This window comes from Chelonoidis abingdonii, chromosome 2 (assembly GCF_003597395.2).
Source record: "Chelonoidis abingdonii isolate Lonesome George chromosome 2, CheloAbing_2.0, whole genome shotgun sequence".
Classification (NCBI taxonomy): domain Eukaryota; kingdom Metazoa; phylum Chordata; order Testudines; family Testudinidae; genus Chelonoidis; species Chelonoidis abingdonii.
The window spans coordinates 144,073,209-144,098,383 of NC_133770.1; the positions used below are offsets into that span (position 1 = coordinate 144,073,209).

The 25,175-nt window shown below is 46.2% G+C and overlaps 1 protein-coding gene across 2 annotated transcripts in view; it reads right to left on the reverse strand.

The window, feature by feature from the left end:
• Positions 1 to 25,175, reverse strand: part of CDH18 (cadherin 18) — a 973,183-nt gene that overhangs the window by 90,845 nt on the left and 857,163 nt on the right. For both annotated transcript variants that reach the window (XM_075062696.1, XM_075062695.1), the window contains one exon: positions 6,789 to 7,042. In XM_075062696.1, coding sequence (XP_074918797.1) covers positions 6,789 to 7,042 — 254 coding nt within the window. The remainder of the gene's footprint in view (positions 1 to 6,788; positions 7,043 to 25,175) is intronic.

Genomic DNA, 25,175 nt, shown 5'->3' on the forward strand with positions numbered 1-25,175 from the left:
ATTCTTTGGTCCTGCTTCCATCTGCAAGTCTGAGCTTTTCCCTTCAACCTCCTCATATCTTTGCTCCATCATCTGCTTGAACCCCTTTCTAAACTCAACCAGAGTTTCCACTTGCATCTCTAATCCTTGGATCTTTTCTTCCATCAGCTCTATCAGGCGATACTTCATGCAGATGAAATTCTTTTCAGGTACCCCCTCTAGGATCATGTACATGCCGCAGCTTCCTCATCCAGTCATCCTCATTGTGTCTTCCACTGCTGCCTCTGTATTGGTCATAGTCTTCCCACCTAAAACCTGTTGGTCCAGGAAACACAAACCAAAGCAAACCACCACCATCTACAGCAAAACAAACCCACAATGAGCACCAGAACACCAGCAGAACACCATCCACTCCCTTCACTAGCCAGTCTATTCCTCTGCCTAGGTCTCTGAGTCTCCCCCACAAACTCCCCTTGTAAACTCCCACTGAAACTCCCCTGTTTACAGCTCTCTCAGCAGCTCCTGTGCCACTGCAGCTGTCTATGCCGCTGCCTGACTGTTTGGCTACCTTTACAGGACCCCTAACCAGAGAAGCCCCGCCCTCTAATCAGGGCTCAGCTTCTTTCCCAGCGTACTGCCCCTACCAGCCTCCACACATATAACTACAAAACACAATACACAAAATACAAAAACCTCCTCCAACAGAACTCCTACTGAAACTCCCCTGTTTACAGTTCTGTTTGCTGGCATCTGTAAGGCACAGAGCTGAACACAATCAAATATCTAGATAAAGTATATTCAGTACGTTGAAAGAAAGAAAGAAAGAAAGAAGGTCATTGATTTTCCCAAGCACAGGAACCACTGATGGTTCATCATCATCAGTTTAAGAAGGAGGTATATAAAGATTGTGATGATATTGTGGATGGAAAAAAACATAGTAGAATGTCCTCCTCTGTGTCAACTATGGTGTCAGTACTATTAATGTTTAACCACATGTACAATTTGACACAGTGGCAGCATCTTTTGATTTGGACTTATGTGAAAAATAAGACGTTATGTGGGAACTTCAGTAATGCAATATGAAGGAAAGGATCTCCCACCTCCTCACAGCAGATAACAATATCTATATTTGGTCACCTGCTGCTTGGCTGTATTGCTAAGAATTTTTTAAAAAAATATTTCTCCTAGGAACAGTTATTTGCTGTAATCACTCTTCTGATCATTACTGTGTCCATAGTGATCATTCTTGACACCAGAATAAAATAGAACTTAATTGGGTAATAAATAAATCTTAATTGGCTAGTAAATAAATTGTATCTTTAAACCAGCAGGTAATAAATTAATAATATGCTTGAAACCATGTGTGTCTAATCCTATATCAACCTCAGTAATGGCAGTGTCCCTATAAAATGAAAAGGACATACAACTGGATTAGGAGAGACTGTGAAGAAAGTCATTGCTCTTTATTTGTACTGTGGACTAGTATCATTCTATAATGGATCTCTCTAAGTAACTTAATTGTCTGGTAGCCAGCACTGTAGATGGATCAGCTGTGGAACACATACCTTTATCTATGTGGTACACAGGCTGTAGATTTTGTATTTTCTAGTAAATCAGTGTCAAGCAAAGTGGGTTTTGTTTGATTGTTTTAAACTAGCATTCTGTGAGGATGAACGTGGAGAAAATAATCCTATTATCCTCCTCTCAACAGGCTCACCCTGGAATTTTTAGACTTTAATCAAACAGCTCTTATTAAAGTTAATGGGAGTTTTACGGTTATATTTCAAACACATTGGGTAAGTCATTAACTTGCCCTCCATAACAGGACAGGGAAATAAGGGATTGTAAGACATTTTTTTTACTTTCCTCCACTGATTGCTTGCATCAAGGGTCATGTAGTCTCCACAGAGCTGCTGTTTACCTCTCCTCAGGTAGATAAGGAATAAGGAGAGACATTTGACTCTGCAGCCCAGTGTGAAAACCAGCACGGAGGGGAAGGGGAAGGGAATCTGCACCAGGCAAAGTGCTCATTCCTGTTCTGCTCGTGGGGCAGCAAAAGTATGTGTCACCCATTACTCAGAACAGTCACAAAGCCACAATTCAACCCTTTAAATATTAAAGCCCTGTGACAATTCAGCCCTTTAAATATTAAAGTCCTGGAACTAAAAGGTAAGTCAGCACTCTGACCACTTAGGCACCAATCAGACCCCCTGAAGAAGGCTGATAGGCTAATTAGCTGAAAATCCCCAATCAGGCTGAGAGGGGTGATGCACTAATTAACCAGAAGCTAAGTGGTACAAAAGGATATACAGGAAGGAATTGACGGGGAGGACCAGGGCTAGCTGAGCCCATTATGCTCTAAGATCTCCAGGAAGGCAGGGCTTTTCCTGTGGGAAAGGGCTCAGGGCCAGAAGCACCATAAATACTTTGCTGTGTGAGACCGCATGGGAGATGGTGGCAGGACTGTAAAACTCACATGAAGTTGACACCTATTGACAGAGTTTGAGAGGTTTCTAGGGTATCAGAGGATGGGGATGGAGCCTGCCCAGTTACAAGCCCCTTAATATGTTGTGTGTGGGGATAAGATGGTTCAATACTGGGATGTACACTCTTTCATCTCTTGAATTCTGGCTCAAATACAACCCAAAGCTACAATGACAGAAATTGTTACCAGATGATGACTGTTTGGGCGACTATACGTGAAACTAGTTTGATGCTTAGTCCAGCTGTTAGAGGACAGGTATCTCCATAACAAAACAATTGACACTCTTTTTGGCACTCTCAGATGGATGGATAAAGAGCAGGTGGGAAATGAACTTCCCTCTCATGCCTAACAATATTTCCTACAGGTCAGGATTGAATCCACTAGTAGGGCAGTAAGGAGGCACTTGCTGTCCTTGTTAAACCTCTACTGGGGATAAAGAGAGGGTTTCAACGTCCAAGGTAGTCAATCCAGCTCCTTCCACAAGCATATTATTCATATAGGGAAAAAAAAACTTTAAAAGAGATAGAAATGGAAGAAAGAGTGAGGAAATAGAGGGAATAAGATGAGTGAGGAAAATTATAAGAAAGAAGAGGGTTCAGGCATGGGTGAGCAAAAGTTAGGTTCAATTATTGAAAGAATTTGAATAATTTGTCACATCAGCTATTTGTTTCAAGTTGCTAGTGAAAAAGACACCAAAGGGCTGGATCCACTGCCAGGACTGGTGCCAGCTGTTTCTCCAACTAGCTTCCCACTCTACCCACCAAACCCTTTTCCCTTGCCATTTTCCATCTCAACCCTTCACAACTTGCTACAGTTTCTCTCCCACCACCTTCCTCTGACCCTTCTCTAGAAGAAATTCTCTTGACAGTTGGAAACTGTTGTAGGGTGGCAGATGTCCACTTGGCTTTCCTGTTCTCAGGCCGGCAAGAAAGCTAATCCTTATGTTGCTCCAGGCTATGGGGTCACAGATTCATCTTCCTTACAGTCATTGTCATTTAGCTGATTTAGGAAGTGACTGGTCTCTTACTCTAGTTAGTTTTACTAGTTAACATACAAATATTATGATTTAGACAATAACATGATAACCACAGTTTAAATGCATTATCTTAGCATTATCAAATTGTGGATACTGACTGTTGGATGCCAAATACTTCTGAGTGTTGGAGTATCAGTACAAAAACAGGTTTCAGAATCATAAAAATTAGGAGATTATAAAGTTCCATGGTAATTGTTACACTGTAGTGAGAGTATCATATTCATACAGTAGGCTTTAATTAAAATTGTGTATGTCCAACTAACTTCAGAAAGACTGAATTCTGTTTACTTTCTCATATATTCACACAAAGGATCTACAATTCATTCATAAAAAGCACTAGGCTACCAAACATAGCCATATGAGAATTATTTTTTTCTAAAGGGTCTAAGTCCAATTCCACCCTATAGTGGGGCGGACTGCCTCACTCCCTGGTAGGATGGGCTGTGGCAGGCCAGGGAGCCTGCGCAGCCCAGGAGCCAATCAGAAAAGGGTTTATGGGGAGCCAATGAGGGCCAGGCTCACCCATATATAAAGGCTGCCCAGAGCAGGAGTGGTCAGTTTATCCCAGGCCTTTGACAGGGGAGGGTTGGTCTCCCAGGGGGAGACTAGCACTATGGACAGCGCAGTGCTGGGCAGGCTCACGGAGGCTAGAAGGCTCTAGCCCATAGCCACCAGGCTGCAGGCCCTGAAGGGAAGGGCCTAGCGGGTGCAAGGGGCTGTAGTGGAAGTGGTCATGGGGAACAGACAGAGGAGGGGGAAGAAAGAGGACAGTGAGGCTGATGCCAGAGGGTCCCTGGGCCGGGACCCCGAGTAGAGGGTGGGCCCCCCCTTCCTCTTTGCAGTACACCCAGTTATTAGCTGTAGAGAGTGGCCATTATAGACTACGCCTGATCCCTGACAAGAGGGATTAGACTTTGAGGTGTGTGGTTGCATATGGTGGTTGGAATGTCGGACTGCTGATCATCGATCCCTGGAAGGGGGTCTAGATGGACTAAGGGACACTGCTGGAGGGCAGTGGCCTTGAAGAGGACGCCGCCAAGCAGGGAGCAACGCAGATCCAGCAACAGCAGCGGAGAGCAGAACAATGGATGGGACACCACCAGGACGGGACGCTCCACTGGAATCGAGCTAATTCCCGAAATCACCAGCAGGAGGTGCCACGGGTGGTGAGTCCCAACCCGTATACACACCCTTAGATATTTGTTCATTTATCTACAGAATTGTCTTGCATTTTGTTTGAAAAGAACTACACTTCCATATATAAAGCAACAAAATAACTACCACTTTATTCCTCAGTATGGCCTAAAACATGTAGAATAACTCTGCTGTAAGCCAGGAATGGACCCACGCCAAAATTTTAGATATGACCAGCAATCCTATTTCTCTATGCTGGCTGAATCTAAACACCTTGAAACTTATAAAACTTCAGATTCAGATTCCCTGTGCCTGAGTATATGAGTTTTCAGCCCCAGTGTTGTGATATGGCCTGTAATAGGGAACATATGGAATTTGGCTCCAGCTTCATAGTCCAGATCTTGATGTCTTTCAAACCCAGCTGTGTTATAGACTGTAGGATTATGGTCAAACCATTAACACAGAATATCACAGAATTTATTGAGAAAATAAGAAACTGTTCCAAGAAATCAGTTCCAGTATGAAGACTATTGGATTTGTTTCTTCACTAAAATGTTATACATTAGTTTCATTTACAAATGAAGTATCTGATCTAGCACATGCTTGCTACTGAGACAACCAGCAGTAGGACTAATCATCCTTGCATGTACTATGCCTGGTAGTAAATGTTTGCAAAGTATGACTAACAACATCAGCAATTCAGGAGAATTCACTAGATGATCAAAGTTCTTTTCTACTCTGATATAAATGAAAAATATTAGAATATTTTAACTCAGATTATAAATAGTCTGTAAAATTACTGCATTCCTATGATGGGTGGGAGGAACCTACTTGACACCTGACACAAGTGCTTATCACTGTTAGATTTCCCCCATTTGGGAAAGCGCAGTGACTGCTTCCTCCCTGTGCAAGCATAGCACCTCCAAAGATGGTGGAGAGAAACCAGGGTCATGATCCTAACCAGAGAGTGGGTGGGTTACACTAGTTGGAGGGTGAAACAGCAGGCTTACCAGATGAGTCAGGCATGAACAGTAAATCCTTCCTGCTCAATGGACTACTTGGAGAAGGATTGCATCAACATGAGCTTCACACTAACTTCTATTCAGGTTGATGGCTAAAAGCCTCAATTTAGCTCAAACTAATTAAAAAGCTGATAATTACAGTATGTGCACTGTCATAAACAGATGGCTAAGGGATAATGTCTCTTTTACTTGTAAAGGGTTAAGAAGCTCAGTGAACCTGGCTGACACCTGACCAGAGGACTAATGAGGGGACAACATACTTTCAAATCTTGGTGGAGGGAAGTCTTTGTGTTTTGTTTTTGTTCATTGTTCGCTCTTGGGGCTAAGAGGGACCAGGCGTATACCCAGGTGTTCCCAATCCTTCTGAATCAGTCTTTCATGTTTCAAAATAGTAAGTAATAGCCAGGCAAGGTGGGTTCGTCTTATGTTTGTTTTCTTAACTTGTAAATGTGTCTTTTGCTGGAAGGATTTTTACCTCTGTTTGCTGTAACATCTCAGGCTGGGGGCGGGGGGAGTCCCTCTGGTCTATATGAATCTGAATACCCTGTAGCATTTTCCATCCTGATTTTACAGAGATAATTTTTACCTTTTCTTTCTTTAATTAAAAGCTTTCTTTTTAAGAACCTGATTGATTTTTCCTTGTTTTGGAATCCAAGGGATTGAGTCTAAACTCACCAGGGTTTGGTGGGGGGGGGGAGAAAGGGAATGGTTAATTCCTCTTTGTTTTAAGATCCAAGGACTTTGGATCTGTGTAGCTTCCCAAGGCAACCCAGGGAGGGGAAAGTCTGGTGGGGAAGGAGGGGGGATGGTTTATTGTCTCCTTGGGTTCCCCAGAGAAGGTTTTGGGGGTACAGGAAGTGTGCCAAACACTATTTTTGGCTGGTGGCAGCATACCAAATTTAAGCTAGTAATTAAGTTTAAAAGTGATCATGCAGGTCCCCACTTTTTGGACGCTAAAGTTCAAAGTGGGGAAAAAAACCTTGACATGCACAAAATTGCATGTTGGGAATAAAAATTCCATCCATTTTTTTCTAGTATAGGTTAACAGAAAAGATATCATCTGATACATCCCAGATCTCATTAATCCATTAGCAACCAGAGTTCAATTCAGTACTGCTTGGACTTACTGTACCTTACTAAGCTGTTAGTGCTGTCAGGATCGTGTGCTGCCACTGTACCAACAACAGTCCCAATTTTCGCATTTTCATAAACTTCCATGACATAGGAAGGCATAGAGAATAGTGGAGGTTCATCTACATCCCCAACAATGATCTTCAACATTGTTACATCTTTAAATGGTCCCAAATGTGAAAAACGGAAATCCAGGTGTGTATTTGCTCCTTCTATATTAAGTGTATATGATTTCTTTTTTTCATAGTTGAGTGGCTGTTGGAAGAAAGAGATATGACATTACCATGTTGTGCTTTTGTTTAAATTGCTTGCAAACAAAATTTATTTCAGTTTTGTTGGAAAGACAATTGGAGTATGTCTACACTGCATCAAAACACCTGCGGTTGGCCCACATCAGCTGACTTGGTTTTATGGGGCTATAAAACTGTTGTGTAGACATTTGAGTTTGGGCTGAATACATGAAAAAAACTGAATTTACATTCTGCTTCTTAAATTATATTAATGCAATGGTAACTTTGCAGCTGTACATTCAGTCAGGAAATATAAAATTTAAGGTTGCATGTGCAATCTTAATTCTGCCCTCTAATGTATTAATATTATGTCACAGGGCCACATTTTTCATTCATTTACCCTTCTGATTATCTGGAGTTACTCCATTGAAATCACTGGAGTAGAATTTGGTCTTACATCTTTAATTCTGTGATCACATAGTGTTTCTTACTAATTTTTTCTTTAAACAATTTTAGATATTCATGTTTACCATCTGGTACTACTGTGCAGTACTGAGTGCACGTAAGACAAAAGGGCAACATGCTCATAATTTTGTGAAACATTGTGGGGAGCTACACTGAGGGAAAAGGGGTAATAAACAACAGCTTGGGGAATGCTTCCAGTTACCTTGTAATCAGTACAATACAATCCCAGGATCAAAGAGATTGGCCTGTGATTCTAGATGCAAAGTGAACATACTCCATGATGCAAGCACATATACAGTGTACTTGTGTACCAACTTAATGGAAATATGTGCTCAAGCTGCAGTTTTAAAAGGTTCAGTGTGTGTGTGTGTCTTTTTCGCCATCACTAAAATTCCCAAATGGCTGAAGAGATTTTGTTCTAATGTTTGAACCAATTCCACCTTTGAGCAGACACCAGGCAAGGAAAATTTAAGATCACAATTTGAATATTTAAGAAAATTTTGATCATATGAAAAAAAGTAGCTTATAATGGAAATTGTTCTGCAACCTCAAGAAAGTTCTAACTGTTTAACAATGTTATCAAGACATTTTGTGAAATTACATAAAAATAAAGCATTTATCTCTTTTTAAACAATAAACACGGCACCTTGTGGTATGTACCCACCCACCCAAAACATAGACCTCATCTAGCACTGAGCTTCCTGTAGGCAGAAACGATACCCCAACACAGAACTTCATTGAAATCACAAAGGGCTGAGTGAGTAGAACTCAGCAGAACAAGTGTGAAGCTTCAGAGTGATGGCTACACATGTGCAAAAAAATCACGACTTAAGGCAAGAACTGTGATGAATTAGATGTGTGAACCATGGGGGCTGTATGTTGCAAGTGAAAGGGAGTTTGCTGTGAACATCAAGTTTACAGTATGTTTTGGTGTTAAGATATGGCACTTAGGTTTGTTGGGCTGTTAAAGTTGCCTAATGTGGTGATTTCTTCAGTTTCTACTATGTGTGTTGACATGAAATTAACTTGTGCAATCTTAATACTAAGGAAATTAGGTCTCTTTGCATGAAAATGTGTTATTTTAAAAGTTATACAAATTTTCCAGGACCTAGCAAATCTTTCGGCATGAAGAACAAAACCATATACATCATTCAAAATACATAATCATTGCCAATTGCCATAATACAATTATGTAATTACATCTCATATGATATTGTTAGTCAGTGATTTAATAAGTACTTCTATTTTAAATGAAGTGAACATAAATTGACAATTCATACTGCTAGATGGCATATTTAGACAATGATTAATCAATTATACAACACAATGCAAAATGCAAGTAACATACAATGTGTATTACTTTGGAAACATAATGTACACCATAGTTGTGGAAAGATGAAAGTAAATGTGCCCATAGCAATATTTGGACTCTCAAGTAAATTGTGGAGGGCTATAAATCATTCTAAATCAAATACATGGTTGCACGATACAGTCTAATTAGAAACTTAATTGTTTTTTGCAGTTACTTTAAATGAAGTTTATCTCTATCTTTAACAATATTTTTAGCTACAGCAATGTAGGAATAATAACTTCATATAAGCAGGAAACAGCTGAGATTTCAAGGACATCTATGGCTTTATGTCCAAAAGATAGACCCATAAAGTTTTCCTCTCTTCTTCTTTCTGCTTCCTCCAGCCTGTCCAAGACAATCTGTCATTGAGAAGTGGGAGAGGAAGACCATTCCACTCTGCTATTTTGTGCTTCATTGTGGTGGGAAGACTGATGCCCTTTAATATCAAGCTATTCCATAGCATATGGGACATATACTATAGTGATTTACACCCCATACTGAAGGCAGTGAGATGACAGGGAGAAAATCAGTTGCGAATTTGCCATTTTAAATCCTGAGGTGAACTTAGGACACTCACTCATATAACAAACACTAACAAAATATTCCACAACTGCCAATAATTCTTGCTATCATTTGACCTTTTTCTTTTACATCTGATGTAAAAAGTGGGAAATTGAAATCTGTTTGTAATTTGGACTGACAGAACTATGTTTGGGTGGATGCTGCTTGAATTTGTGTACACTTACATTGAATTTGGCTTTATGTAAACTTAAAAACAAACAAACAAATAACCCTGTGTCCACGATTACATTTGCACCTGAAACAGTGGAGGCCTGGTTCAAACTTGGCTAAAAATTTGATATACAGCATTCAACCTACTATAGATTAGGTAGCATTTGGGCTGTATATACCTTTGTGGTTTTGCTCTTCCAGTTGTTTCAGGTTCATGTTAATATAAAAACCACTAATGAATCTCAAGGGACCATTTCCAAAACTCACCGGTTTACTAAGCAATTAGGGGATTAATTGGGGGAAGTATTCACTATCATAGTGCAGTATGAGTTTCTCAGGGCTCAGATTTTGGTGAGGTTCAGCAGTAGTTCCATCAGCGGTAGGAGGGCTGTTTCCTACTCCACTTCAGCACAGGGGCAATGTGAAGCAATATGGGCTGGGCTATTCCACAGAGTAACATGGCATCTACTTGTTTGAGGGAGTCAGTAAAAATATAGCCAACTTCTTCCGCAAGTGATAGGATGGGTGGTTGAGGGGAATATGCCACCCAATCATTCTCTGAAGAGTCCAGGGAAGTAATGGTTTTTGTCACACTTTCACCCTCTTTCCCCAGACCTGATAAACAATATGAAGTGAAGGGAAATTGTAGCTTGCTCATGAGATGTTCATGGGATTTTGCGGTCTCTTCTGTAGACAGGTGCCTGAAGGACTGAAGAGTGCACTCACAGGGATCATGAGGGAAAGAGGTTGTGAGGGGACAGAAGGCTCTGGGTCAGACCACAACAAGGTTAGAGAGAATCATCACAGATGTTGACGAGGGCTTTTCAGTCAGGTTGACCAACCTGGCCCAGAGCCTTGAGTGAATCCTCGGAAGTTTATTCTTGCATCAAAACTTCAAACCTGCCAAATTTCAGATGATTTCGAGGAGAAATTTTGTGCAGACTTAATTATTATATTTACGTGTGACTTTTCTGATGTGTTCATAATACAGTACATTCTTCCACAGAAAAGCAAGAGGGAAGGGATTTTCTTATATGCATATTCTTATATGCTTTAAAGAATCTGCTGCAACCTTATTTACTGAACAAAACTGATTCTGATCTTAGAGAAGATAAGCTATTCAAGGTAAAATGTTATAATGATTAAACAAGGAAAAGATTTTTAAAGATTATCTGAAATCACCTTCCATTTCCTGAACTGGAATCACAGGAGTACAGAATTAGTTTAGGGGCTTGTATTCAGGTGCTTGATAAAAATATAGATCTTAAATGCCTTCCAGGCACCATTTATACAATTGACCAAACACTAAACGTATTGCAGAAGGATGCTTTTAACATGTGTATATAACCAGTGGGGATAGTATGACATCTCTGAGGCAATACAGGGAACGTGGGATGCCAGGATTTTTCCGCAGCATTGGATTTCGGCTCATCCAAACCATAGTATTAGCTCAGCAAAATATGCCATTGTATGTCTGAATGTGCAAGTCACTCACATCACCTATTGTTTTGCATGGTGATACAAGAACAGTCTGTGTGCGCATTGGTAAAGTAAAATAGTGTGAAAATGAACATTTCCCAACTGCTACACTGTCAGCCATAAATGGTGTTAACTCAGATTTTAACCTGGTTGAAGTATACATTGGTATCAGTGGAATTTCTGCACCTTCTCCTCATGTTTTTAAAATGTCAATATATTGCATTTAATGGGCAATAGTCATAGTGAGTTTTCAGAGGCTTGAACCGCTCTCATTTTAAACAAAATATTCTAGATTATGATTTTGGTTATATTGATATAACCATACTGACTTTGCTGGGATTGCAGGGACATAAAGAAGGGCAGAATTTATTTCTATGCATCTGAGTCAGTTGTCACTCTTAATACACAGAGACACATTTAATGTTAAAAGGCAGATGCTACCCACTCACTATAAACAAATGAATCAACACTTGATGATACGGATAGACATAGGAGCCATTTTAAAAAACCCACACACAATAAAATAAAATGTTAGTTATAAAATTGCATAACTCACATTCAAATTAGTTGTGCATATTGTAAAATAAAAAATAATGCATCGGCCAATATTGGAGTTGTCATACAAAGGTATTTTTATTTACTTTTAGATGTAGGACTATTGCTAGGTGCTTATACTAATCAGAAAGAGAGTTTGTTCTCATTTCTTCTTCCTGCCAAGATGGTTGCAGCCTCATGGGCTGGAGCTGAAGGAAGTGTTGTTCCTCCAGTGTGTTCATTAGATGTGACGGTAGAAAAGTCCATTTGTTTGGAGACTGATGCAAAAGTTACTGGTAGATCCCACGGTTCTATGAGCTGATGTTATAAGCCTTGTTCCTGTGTTGCCTGATGGGGTTGTGCACCCAGACCAAATGTATCTGTAGGGAAGCTGACTTGAGAACTGCACTTGGGGATTGGAAGGATTTGGAATGAAGGCAGTATGCGTTCAAAAGGAGAGAGTTTTCTGTACCTTTCTCTGGTGTTGGGGAGCAGCTGACAGAGGAACTTGTTGGTACAGATATAATAGAAATAGTTCTCCTTACTCTGGGAAATGGCTTGCAGGGTGTACTCCATTTCAAACTCTGCATGGATGCTCAGGAGGGGCAAGAATACATTGGAGCTTTGCCACAATCAGGCTGTATCAGTAATGTAGGAGTGTAGGGCAGTTTATCAGTCACACCTCTGACTCATCCTCCTGTGAGTCGAGAGGGGAGTAGTACTGTGCTTTCCTTGGTTGAAGGGATCCATTCACTTTAAGGGACTTCACTCAGGATTATTAAGAATGAGTTGACCAGAGGGAAAAGTGGCCCAAAAGAAGCATTTTTTTAGACTCTGAAGTAGGTTTTTTGTTTGTTTGTTCTGGGGGCCCCAGAAACAGAGGGAAGCTGTGTTGCTGATAAGGATAAGCAGAAGGGCCCGTTGTGAATAAGCAACCATGAATAATGACAAGGAAGGAAGGACCTAACTTGTCTATTTCTAACTCTGTCTCCTGAGGGGCCACCCAGGAAGAACCCCACGCAGCTGTCATAGCCAATCAGGATCAGGCTTCTCGGCAGGATGCCTCACAATGCAAGGATTATTTTAGGATGCCTTGACATAGATTTGTGATATGTCTGAGCCAGAGAGAGGACATGAACAAAGGTCACACCAGGGATTTTGTTGTTTTGGTTCCTGTTAAAATCTTTAGGATTCGTGCTTGCATAGCTGAAAACAGTGATCCACCTGTTAGGCAGCAGAGAATTCAATGTCAGCTTTCATTCTGATAATGAACTGTATTTTTCTGGGAGCGGTTTGGAATTGGGAAAGGGAGTAGGGATTGGGAGGATATAGAAGCCGTTTCTTTATTCCAACCTCCCATTAAGCCTGTGACTATTTTCTTCCCCAATGGAAACATACATGAAACAGACAATCTGCACTGGGTTCCATGTTATGCCAAAGTGCTGTAGCCTCCGATTAAAATTTGGGGTCAATTTAGAGTTTGGAATAGTGAATTCAAAGGCACTTTTGTACCTTTCCAGGTAAATAATACAGCATCTTGCCAACATATTTTATTTAGGTTTTGAACAGAGTTACTGTAGGTAACCTTGGAAGCCATGCACTTGTCTTAACTGTGGCGTTACAGAGTGTTTGAGGAAGTACGTGCATGTTTGTTCCAATGCACACAAGACTGAGGACTACAGGGACTTCATTAGATGCTGTGTGTGTGTAAAAAGTGGCATGTTTATAGGCAGTGCCCAGAGACATGGCAAAACACGGAAAGACTTCATTCCTATGCAGGCAATGACCTTTCTTCCTTACTTGAGCCAGGGGGTAGAGGATTCCAAGCAGCCCTGCAATCATTGATGAAAAAATGGTTACCCACCTTTTAGTAACTGTTGTTCTTCGAGATGTGGTGTTTATGTCCATTCAAAGTAGGTGTGTGTGCGCTGCGCGCATGCCAGCCGGAAGATTTTCTCCTAGCAGCGTCCGTAGGTTGGCTCAGGCGCCCCCTGGAGTGGCGCAGCCATGGCGCCCTATAAAGGGGCCCGCCGACCCTCCATCCCCTCAGTTCCTTCTTGCCGGTACTCTGACAGAGAGGCAGGAGGGTGGGTGTTGGAATGGACATGAACAACGCATCTCAAAGAACAACAGTTACTAAAAGGTGGGTAAACATTTTTTATTCTTCAAGTGGTTGTTCATGTCCATTCAAAGTAGGTGATTCACAAGCCTAATCTTAGGAGGTGGGGTTGGAGACCACTGCTGACTGGAGTACTGCGTGACCGAAGGCTGCATCATCCCTAGCCTGGTGTGTGATGGCATAGTGTGACATGAACGTGTGGATGGAGGACCACATAGATGCTCTACAAATCTCCTGAGTCAGAACCTGAGCCAGGAATGCCGCCGAGGAGGCCTGCGCCCTAGTGAAGTGGGCTGTGACCGGAGCAGGTTGCGATCCATGAAGAGATTCTCTGAGAGGAGACCGGTAGCCCCTTCATCCTCTCTGCCACTGCGATGAAGAGCTGGTTCGAGCGTCTGAACGGCTTGGTACGCTCTATGTAAAAAGCCAAGACCCTGTGGACATCCAGGGAGTATAGCCTCTGCTCTTCGCTGGAGGCGTGTGGTTTCGGGTAAAACACTGGGAGAAAGATATCTTGGCCCATGTGGAACTGTGAAATGACCTTGGGTAGGAAAGCCGGATGAGGTCTAAGTTGGACCTTGTCCTTGTAGGAGACTGTGTACGGGGGCTCAGATGTTAACGCTCAAAGCTCCAACACCCGTCGGGCCGGGGTGATGGCCACCAGGAAAGCAGTCTTGTATGACAGGTACAGCAGGGAGCACGAGGCCAGAGGCTCAAAGGGAGGGCCCGGGAGGACGGAGAGGACCAGGTTCAGGTCCCAAGCTGGGGTCAGCTGACGCACATGCGGGAAGAGCCTGTCCATACCCTTGAGGAAATGCCCAACTAGTGGGTTTGCAAACACTGAGGTACCCCCCTCTCCCTGGATGAAAAGCGGATATGGCCGCCAAATGTACGCGAATAGAGAAAAGGGAGAGGCCCAGTTGTCTTAGGTGAAGCAAATAGTCAAGGACAACAGGAATTGGAACCCCCAGCGGGTCGTGACCCTGCTGACCCGACCAGATGGAGAAGCACTTCAATTTAGCCAAGTAGGTGGCCCTAGTTGATGGTTTCCTGCTACCCATCAGCGCCTGCCTGACCTGCTGGGAACACTGCGACTCTACCCGGTTCAGCCATGCAGCATCCAGGCTGTGAGGTGAAGGGACTTGAGGTTCGGATGGTGGAGGGAGCCCCGGTCCTATGTGATCAGGTGCGGGAGTAGGGGCAGCATCAGGGGCACCTGAACGGACATGTGCAGGAGTGACGTGTACCAATGCTGGCACAGCCACGCCAGAGCTATCAGGATTGCCCTGGTGCGATCCCTGAGAATCTTTAAAAGCACCCTGTGTATCAGGGGGATCGGAGGAAAGGCATAGAGCAGGCCATCTTCCCATGGCTGAAGGAAAGCGTCTGACAGAGACCCCTGACTGCGGCCCAGAAGGGAGCAAAACCGTCAGCACTTCTTGTTTTCCCTTGAGGCAAACAGGTCTAACCGGGAAAAGCCCCAGAGCTGGAAAATTGAGCGCACCACGTCCCATCTGAGGGACCACTCGTGACCCTGGAATGAGCGGTTGAGGGTGTCCGCCAAGCCATTCTGCTCCCCCGGAAGATAGAACGCCATCAAGTGAGTGGCATTGTGGACGCAGAAATCCCACAGCGCAAGGGCTTCCCTGCAGAGGGGAGAGGAGCGTGCACCCCTGTTTGTTGATATAAAAGACTGCCACCGTGTTGTCCAAAAGGGCTGAAACACACCTGCCAGCCAGGTGAGACCGGAAGGTCAAACACACCAGGCGGACCACTCTCAGCTCCCTGTCATTGATATGCAACTTGAGGTCCTCCGGCGACCACAAGCCCTGCGTCCTGAGGCATCCCAGGTGCGCTTCCTAACCTCGATCCTAGTTGTCTGTCACGAGGGAGAGGGAGGGCTGTGGGGCAGCAAAGGAACACCCATGCAGACTTCCCGCGGGTTGAGCCACCACCGAAGCGAGCGCAGCACCAAGCGGGGAACGGACACCACAGAGTCCAGGGGGTCCCTGACCGGGTAATAGACTGTCGCCAACCAGGACTGCAGCGGGCGAAGCTGGAATCTGAAGTGGACCACCTCGTAGGTGCATGCCGCCATGTGGCCCAACAGCCAGAGGCAAACTTGCGCTGTGGTAACCGGGCTGCGGTGCAGTCCGAGGATGAGCTCGGAAATTGCATGGAACCTGGACTTCGGCAGATACGCTTTGGCGTGTGTGGAGTCCAGAACCGCTCCTATGAACTCTATGCGTTGCGTTGGAGACAGGGTGGATTTGGCATCGTTCAAGAGGGGGCTCAGATCGAGAAAGGTCTGCCTGATGAACAGCACCTGGGTCTCTACCTGCTCCTTGGAGTGGCCCTTTATGAGCCAGTAGTCCAGGTAGGGGAATATCTGGATGCCATGCCTGTGCAGGAAGGCCGCCACGACCGCCATGCACATTGTGAAGACCCTGGGAGCAGCTGACAGGCCAAACGGGAGCATCGGCCACGACGAACCTGAGGTACCGGCGGTGCCGTGGAATTATGGTGATGTGGAAATAGGCGTCCTTTAAGTCGAGGGTGACATACCAATCTCCTAGACCCAAGGAGGGGATGATCGAGGACAGGGAGGCCATGCGGAACTTGAGTTTCCTCACAAACTTGTTCAGCCACCGCAAATCTAGGATGGGTCTCAGGCCCCCTTTTGCCTTTGGTACGAGAAAGTACCTGGAGTAGAAGCCTTTGCCCCTGTGCTCCCGCAAGACTTCCTCCACCGCCCCTGCCTCCGTGAGGGACTTCACATCTTGAACCAGAAGTTGCTCGTGAGAAGGGTCCCTGAAGAGGGACGGGGAAGGGGGTTGGTGAGGCGGGAGAGAGGAAAACTGGATAGAATATCCCCTCTCTGGTGTGTGGAGCACTCATTTGTCCAACGTAATTTGGGACCAGGCACGGTAGAAGTGGGACAGACATGACCCAAAGGTAGGGGTGGGAGGATCCAGAGTCTCGATTGGTAGGTCGCCCTTGACCGTACCATCAAATAGGGGGTCTAGGCCCAGATGGTGGTCTCGACTGGCCAGATGCCTGGCCGGAGGGGTGACGCTGATGACACCTCCTGCCATTTCTATCCCTCCTGTGCCCCAGCTCCTGGCGGGCCTGTGGCTGGTATGGGCGAGGGGGCGCCTGTGGCCTAAATTGTCTGCGTTGGGTCACGGGGGTATGCAAGCCCAGCGAGCGAAGTGTGGCTCTCGAGTCCTTTAAACTATGGAGACGTTTGTCCATTTTCTCTGAAAACAGCATCTGCCCTTCGAAGGGGAGGTCTTGAATCGTCTGCTGGACCTCATAGGGGAGGCCCGAGACCTGGAAGCCAGGTGCCCCGCCGCATGACCAGGCCCGTGGCCAGGCTGTGCGAGGCTGAGTCCGCCGCATCTAAGGCGGCCTGGAGAGAGGCTCGAGAGATCAGTTTGCCCTTCTCCACTAGGGCCGAAAACTTTGATCTCGAGTCCTGGGGAAGGAGCTCCACAAACTTCAACATGGCCGAACACGTGTTGTGGCCATATCGGCTTACTATTGCCTGTTGATTGGCAATGCGGAGTTGGAGTCCCCCCATGGAGTACACCTTCCTGCCAAAGAGCTCAAGTCTTTTTGCGTCCCTGCTCTTTGCTGTTGACTCCTGAAACCCTTGATGCTCCTGCTGGTTAGCCGCATCTACTACCAGGGAGTCGGTGGTAGCGGGGTGTACAGGTGTTCATGCCCTTTAGAGGGGACGAAGTAGCATCGCTCTGTCCCCTTGGCAGTAGGGGACAATGAGGCTGGTGTTTGCCATAGGGTGCAGGACATATTCGCTATTGTCTTTATCAGCGGGAGGGCCACCCTGGATGTCCCTGAGGGGGCCAGGATGTCCACTACAGGGTCCGCATCCACCTCGATCTCCTCCGCTTGGATTGCGAGGCTTTGAGCTGCTCGCCAAAGCAATTGCTGGAGAATTCAAGTGTCCTCGAGGGCTGGAGCCGCAGCTGTACCCTAGACCGCCTCGTCCGGGGAGGACGACTAAAACATTACATGGAGCAGCCTTTACTCCGGTGCATGCAGCCACTCTGGGTCCTGCGGCACACGGTATTGAGGTTGCGGTGCCGGTCCTGAGTCCAAATGCGGCACTGCGGCTGGTACCGGGGTTGCCAGTGAGTGACCTGGTGTATCATGCGGTGCCGGCATAGCCCGAACTAAAGTCGCTGCCAGTGCCGCTGCCCGGTTAGAGGGTACTTAACTTGACGATGGCACACCCCTTCCTGGCGATGATGCCGACGATGGAGGCAGCTACGCCAGGCCCACCGACGTCAAGGACACCAAAGCCGACCGTGACCGAAGGCCAAATGCCTGGCCTACCGATTGATGGTAGGCCCAGGGAGTCCAAAACGGCCACTGCGAGGGCAGCTGCCATTGTTGCTGCCACTGCGGGTAACGTTGGTGGCTCACCCCCGACACCGATCTCCTGCTCCATGACCTGCTGGAGTGATAGGAGTTCGCCTCTGAGTCTGAAGTGTCTGAGTATGAGGACCTGCAGGAAGTGGTGCCAGGTGCAGAAGGTGAGTGGTGCCGAGGCAACGAAGAGCCTCTCCTCTGGTCCGGTGCCGCCTTCGCAGCTCGGTGTGGGGAGGGAGGCAATAGCATGGCTGGCTTGCCTCTAGATTTTACTGGTGGGTGGACCACAGTAGGCAACTCCCGACGATGTGGGGATGCCGGTGCCGGGAGACCCATCAGGTCTGAGGCTGCCTTGAACGCCTCCGGCATCAACAGGGGGCATATGTCTCCACTGAAGCCTGGAGAATTAGGTTGGTCTGGACTCGATCACCCTCTCTGCGGTGCAAGAGTCGACGGAACCGCCGGGGGCTGTAACCCAGCCTGTCCACTTAGCCCTGGGGGCGGGGTCAGCCTCGGGTCCTGGTCGGGAGACCGATCCCTCACTGGCTTCTTTTTCTTGGCGGGCACCGGCGAAGGTGAGTGGTGCCTCCCTGAGGCCGACTTCCTATGACCCGACTCCGCCTGGTGCCGGGTCTGGGACGACCTGGGCTGGGCCCTAAGTCCTGATGCTGGTGCCGGGGCACTGTGCATCGAGGATGACATGCTGGGGCCCATCTCGGCCGGTTCTGGGTCCGAGGGTGGTTGCAAGACCACCTCCATCAGGACGACTCTAAGTCTTTGAGCCCTGTCCTTGAGAGTTCGCAGGCGGAAGCCTCTACAGATAGAACACCGGTCCTTTTGGTGGCTCTCCGAGGCACCTCAAGCACGCAGAGTGCGGGTCACTCTTGGGCATGAATTTCCCACAGTCCTCGCAGAGTTTGAACCCGGGGGACCCGGGCATGCCCCAGCGGGCGAAGAAGACTGGGGTGGGGACCCCCCAACTACAAAAACTATATACAAAGATCTATCTAACTATAATATAACTGAATACACTGACTAAACGGTACGGATAGGACACTGCCAGATTGCTATGCAAGAGAAGTTACAGCTAGCCGTCACCAGTGGTAAGAAGGAACTGAGGGGGTGGAGGGTCGGCTGGTCCCTTTATAGAGCGCCATGGCGGCGCCACTCCAGGGGGCGCCTGAGCCAACCCTACGGATGCTGCTAGGGGAAAATCTCCCGGCTGGTGTGCACACAGCGCGCACACACCTACTTTGAATGGACATGAACAACCACTTGAAGAATAAGGCTCTATTTTGTGTGGCATGGCCTCTCTACTTTTGAGAGAAGGACTGGCTTTATTCTGTAGTGGCAAAGGATTGGGAAGGAGTCAGGGTAAGGGAGTGGGAACCTTTGAAAGCCAGGACAATACAGAAGAGGGTACAAGAACTGATCATGTGGAGAAGTCTATCAGAACTGATGACGAAGAAAGAGAAAATTGGGAAGGAACATCTGCAGATGTCATTGGTTGTGCAGGAAGCCAAGTCACCAGCGTTGGCAGGTTCTGGTATAGCAAACCTGATAGCTGGGGAGCATATTTTTATGTGCTGAGCTTCAAGAACAGGAGGATTTTTTAGAAGAGGATTCAAGGAGACTGCTGGGGATATAGCCTACAACTGTCTGACCACATATAGGATTGCCAGCTGTCTAATCACAGAAACCCAAACACCCTTGCCCCGCTCCCTGCCCTGCCCCTTCACCGAGGACCTGCCCCTACCCTTCCCCTTCTCCAAGGCCCCGCCCCACTCACTCCATTTGCTCTCTTCCTCCGTCACACTCTCCCCCTCACCCTCACTCACTTTCACCAGGCTGGGGCAGAGGATTGGGCTGCGGGAGGGATGGGGACTCTGAGAGGGAGTTTAGGTGCAGGAGGGGGCTCAGGGCTGGGGAAGGGGAGTTGGGGTGCAGGAGGGGATGAGGGGTGCAGGCTCCAGCTGGGCAGCGCTCACCTTGGGCGGCTCCCAGTTGGTGGTGCAGTGGGGCTAAGGCAGGGTCCCTGCCTGCCCTGACTCCACACCTTTCCTGGAAGCAGTTGGTATGTCCCTGTGGGGCCAAAGGGATGTGACGGTCACTTCCAGGAGCAGTGTGGGCCAGGGCAGACAGGGACCCTGACTTAGTCCCACTGTGCCACCAGACTTTTAGCATCTAAAATATCCCACTTTGGCTTCAGTAGCCTCCGGGAGGTAGAGCCCAATTCCGGAAGACTCCCAGAGAAACTGGGAGGGTTGGCAACCCTAACCACATAGCATTTTCACAGCTCCAACAGGAAGCATTATAATATGGTCTGTATTAGGCACTGTTCTGGATGAGGGAGAGCAGACAGATGAGCCTGTGGGTGTGTTATAAATGCATTCATTAGGGGAAAGGGATCCAGATGTTATTGGGCTTGAGCAACTTCAGAAAGAACTGTCAGTTGGGAGCAACTCAGATAGTTGAGAACAACAAACCAGCCAACAAGGAAAAAGTGGCTAAAGGAAAGTGTGTGAGAGAGATAGGTAAATCAGACTAATTAGTAACAGTGATAAGGTTGTCAAGTAGACAGGGATCACAAGTACCAGTAACAACTTGGATCTGTCTTTGTACAGATGGTATTGCAACTTGGAGTGTGCACTCCATTCTGAGTGTGCAATGGAGGCAGATGATCTATCAGATTTTTAGAGGGGTAGGATTTGGATTTCATGGGGATCCAGGAAACAAAAGCAATGTTCTAGGTGTCACATTTTGTGAGTTCATAGAGACTGGAGGAGGAGCCCGTCTTTTTGGTTCCCAGCATCTAATACATATGATGGAGTAGGGGTACTCTTTTATACTTATGGAGTATCAGAATAAAGCATAGAAAAACTGAAGCTGGGAAGATGTTTATTAGTTGATTTCTGTTATTTAGGCTGAGGTATCGTTGTGGCATCATCTATAACCTACAGCATCAGAAGCTGAGGAAAGATTTATTTTTAGAGGTTGCTCCCCCTTTTTTTTTTTTAAACTGACATTGTGACACTTGTTTTTATGGGACATTTTAATTGTTTAGCTGCAGTGAATGACAGAGTGAATCAATGTGTGGGTGTGGAGGCTGCTAGGGGCCCTGTGCTGGGAGAACTGCTGAGCCCTGATTAGGGGGTGGGGCTTACCCTATTAGGGGTCCTATAAAAGTAACCAGCCAGTCAGGCAGCGGCACAGCAGCCAGCGAACACAGCTGCTAACAGGGGAATTTCAGAGGGAGTTTACAGGGGGAGACTAAGACAGAGGAACCAACGAGCCAGACAAGGGAGCGGGCGGTGGTCTGCCAGTGGCCTGGTGCCTGTTCGGGGTCCGTGCTGTGTTGTGTGGCTTGGACTGCCAGGCAAGAAGTGAAAAGGCCATGGCTGATACAGAGGTAGCAGTGAAAGACACAATGAGGATGACTGGATGTGGAAGCTGCGGCATGTACTTGATCCTGGAGGGGGTACCTGAAAAGGGTTACATCTGCCTGAAGTGCCGCCTGATAGAGCTGATGGAAGAAAAGATCCGAGGACTGAAGATGCAGGTGGAAACTTTGGTTGGTTGAGTTTAGAAGGGGGTTCAAGCAGACGATGGAACACAGAGACGAGGGGGCTGAAGGGATAAGCTCAGACGTGCAGATGGAAGCAGGACCAAAGAATTCTGAGGAAGGACTGCTGGGCTGGGAACAGGACAGTGGAAGTATGTGACTAAGAGAACAGGCCGAGGAAAGACGGGCCAGTGAAGAGAATAGATACCAGGACAGGTTTGCAGACTTATGAGAAGGGGCACAGCAGTGGGTCGCTGAAAGGAGAGAGGGCAAGGAAAAAAGAAGATGCAGCTAGTCCGCAGAACGAAGTGAGAGTCAATAGGGGCCAAACCAAATACTGAGCCCAGGAGGAGCAAGGTGAATAGGAAAGAGAAGCTGCAGCCAGCAGGTGCCTGGGGATAGGACCACGAGAAATCACACTGTCACCAGGAAAGGCGGTCTACGTGATTGGAGTTCCTTACTGAGAAGAATAGACAGGCCTGTAACTAGAGCTGATGCGGGAGAACAGAAGGGTGGCGCTGTCTGCCCGGTGCTAAAACAGGATGTGGACCTTGAGGCTGAAAAGGATCCCTAGCAGGAGTGGGAAAACGACATCCGTTGATTCGTCACTCATGCGTGGGAACGAATGATACGCTAGATACTCGCTGAACTGTATCAAGGGAGAACATATGCCAGATTGGGGAAGACGCTTACGGAATCGAGGCTCTAGGTGAATCTTCAGTGGCGATTCTGCTGGTTCAGAGAACGGGCGACAAAGCCTGTGACAAATTCGGCGTCAACAGATAGCTCGGCAGTGTGTGTATAGCGGAGGACTTTGGAGCTGGCCACTGCGAAGCATTCATGGACCGAGGACTGTTTCTCAGGATGGACTTTAATTCGTGTAGGAGCGGAATGACTTCTAGTATGGAGGGTCCGCCCAACTGAATTAAGAGAGCTTTAAACCTAGGAATCTGGGGGAGATGGTTGGGGAAGATTCCAGTGAGAATTCTCACACCGAATTTAACCTTGAGCGGGATAAACAAAGTAACAGGGGATACAGCCCGTGGACCGAAGAATTGACATAAGGAGGGAAAGGGTAGCGTAGATATCCAAGACTAACAGGTGGAATGCTGGTGGTAGAATGTTCTGTGCATAACAGGGCTAAGATGTCCAGTGAAACCAAACGCCAACAAATTGAAATGTTGTACATCTAAGCACAGGAGCTAGGTTAACAAAATGCGAGGAACTGAGCTACTGGGGCAGGAAGTGACTAACCGGATATTACTAGGGATAACAAAACATGGTGGAATAGTGTCATGACTGAGTACAGGTATTGAAGGCTAGTGGCTGTTAGGAAAGACAGAAATATAAGGCAAGCTGTGGAGTAGCCAATTGTACGTCAATGATGAGGTTACTGTAAAGAAATAGCAAGGGAAGTGGAATGACAAGACAGAGTTCTGTCTGGGCAGAATAACACTGGGAAACGAAGACTACTAGGCCTCCCCTTGAGATAGTGCTTGGGGTGCTACAGACTGCCAGGTCTGGTTTGATACTGGATGCAGACCTCTTTAATCGGTTTTTAATGAAGTAAAAAGACTACGCGGGAATGTGTGCATCATGGGCAGACTTCAAATTCCAGATATAGCACTGGAGACAAGTGCTTTGCAAGAATAAGTAGGGCTCAAGAATTTTTCTGGATGTGATAGCACGATGGATTCTCACAAGTACGTTGAAGAGACACTAAGCAGGGCATGCCCATTTTAGATCTGGTTTGGTGAGCAGTCGAGGACCTCATAGAAGAAATGGTTGTAGCGGACCACCCCCTTGGTTCGAGTGATATGACTAACTTCAGTTCAACACTACGATGGAAGATAAAAAAAATACGATCTGGAGCATTAGGGTTTTTGACTTCTCAAGCGGCTAATTTCAGTAGAGTTAAGGAAATTAAGTTAGGGAAGTGATTTGGACTGAAGAACGTGTGGATCCTAAATGCGCGAGAAGGCCCTGGAATACTTTAACACAACTCAGAAATATCAGCAGCTGCATCCCAAGAAAGGGGAAACACCATAGGCAGGCAGTGCGTAACCAGCGACGAGCAAGCATCTCAGAGAGGTGATTAAGAAAGAACAAAGCTACACAAAGGAGTGGAAAGATGGTGGGATTGACAAGGGAAGCTACTTAGTGAGGTGAGAACCATGTAGGGAATAAAGTGAGGAAGGCTGAAAGCCTGTAGAGTTGGATCTTGCAAGGGCATTACAAAACCAATAGTACAAGGTTCTTAGCCCATAAATAACAAGAAAAACAAAGTTCGGCACGCGCTATACACTGACGGATGGAATGGAATGGTTAGGATAACCTGGCATGGCCCTAATATCTAAATACGTACTTGCCTCAGTCCTTTAATAAGCTACTGAGAGCTTAGGAGATGAAAGGATGATAAATGGGACTGACGGATATGGAGGTGCGCATATTACCACATAACCTCACATCTGAGTGGAAGCCCAAACTGAACAGCTAATGGGACAAAATCGGAGGGCCCAGGCGCAGAGTAACCAAGCTCGCACCAAGATATTTAAGAACTGGCAACATAAAATTGCATAGCCCATTAGCAAAAATTTTAATGAAATCGGTAAACTCAGGGTGTCTACCGTAACGGCTGAGAATTGCTAACATCGTTTCCTATCTTCACCAGAAAGGGAAAAAAAGTGAACCCGAGTCACTATATGCCTGTTAGTTTGACACTTCTGTCAGCTATAGAAAGGTCTTGGAAAAAATTTTTGAAAGGAGAAAGTAGTTACAGGACATTGAGTGTCCATGTGTAATTGGGGACAAATTACAAATGGTTTTACTTGAAGGTAGCTCTGGATGTCAACCACAACCTGATCTCCGTTCTTTTCGAGAAGGCTGACAGATTATCTCGACACCGGAAAGTTGCCGTAGATCCCTATTTACCCTCGACTTTCAGTAACGTTCATTTGAACACGGTTCCACATGGGAAAATTGTTACTTATTGGAAAAGATGGGGAGAATATGAAATGTAACGTCTACTAAAGAACTGGTAAAGGGGAGACTCCAAACGGGTCGCTACTGAAGTGAACTGTCAGGTTGGAAGCAGTTTACTAGTGGAGTTCCCAGGATCAGTTTGGGACCAATCTTATTCTAACGCTTTATTACTGACCTTGGCACAAAGAGCGGGAATGTGCTAATAAGTTTGCGGATGACACAAACGCTGGAGACTATTGCTAAACAGAGAAGGCCCAGGATACAATACAGGAAGAAATCTGGAATGACCTGAACTGTAGTAATAGTAGCATGATTTTAATAGTGAAAAGGTGCAAGGTCGTGCACTTAGGGATTAATATAAGAATTTTAGCTATCTTGCGGGACACATCAGTTGGAACGACCAGAGGAGGAGCAAGGACTCTGGAGTATATTGGTTGATCGCAGGAGTGTACTAATGCAGCCGCCATATGGATATGGCCGTCACGCCAAATGTGTTTTAGGAGCATGCATCAGGCGAGGTTTCCAGCAAAGAGTAAGAG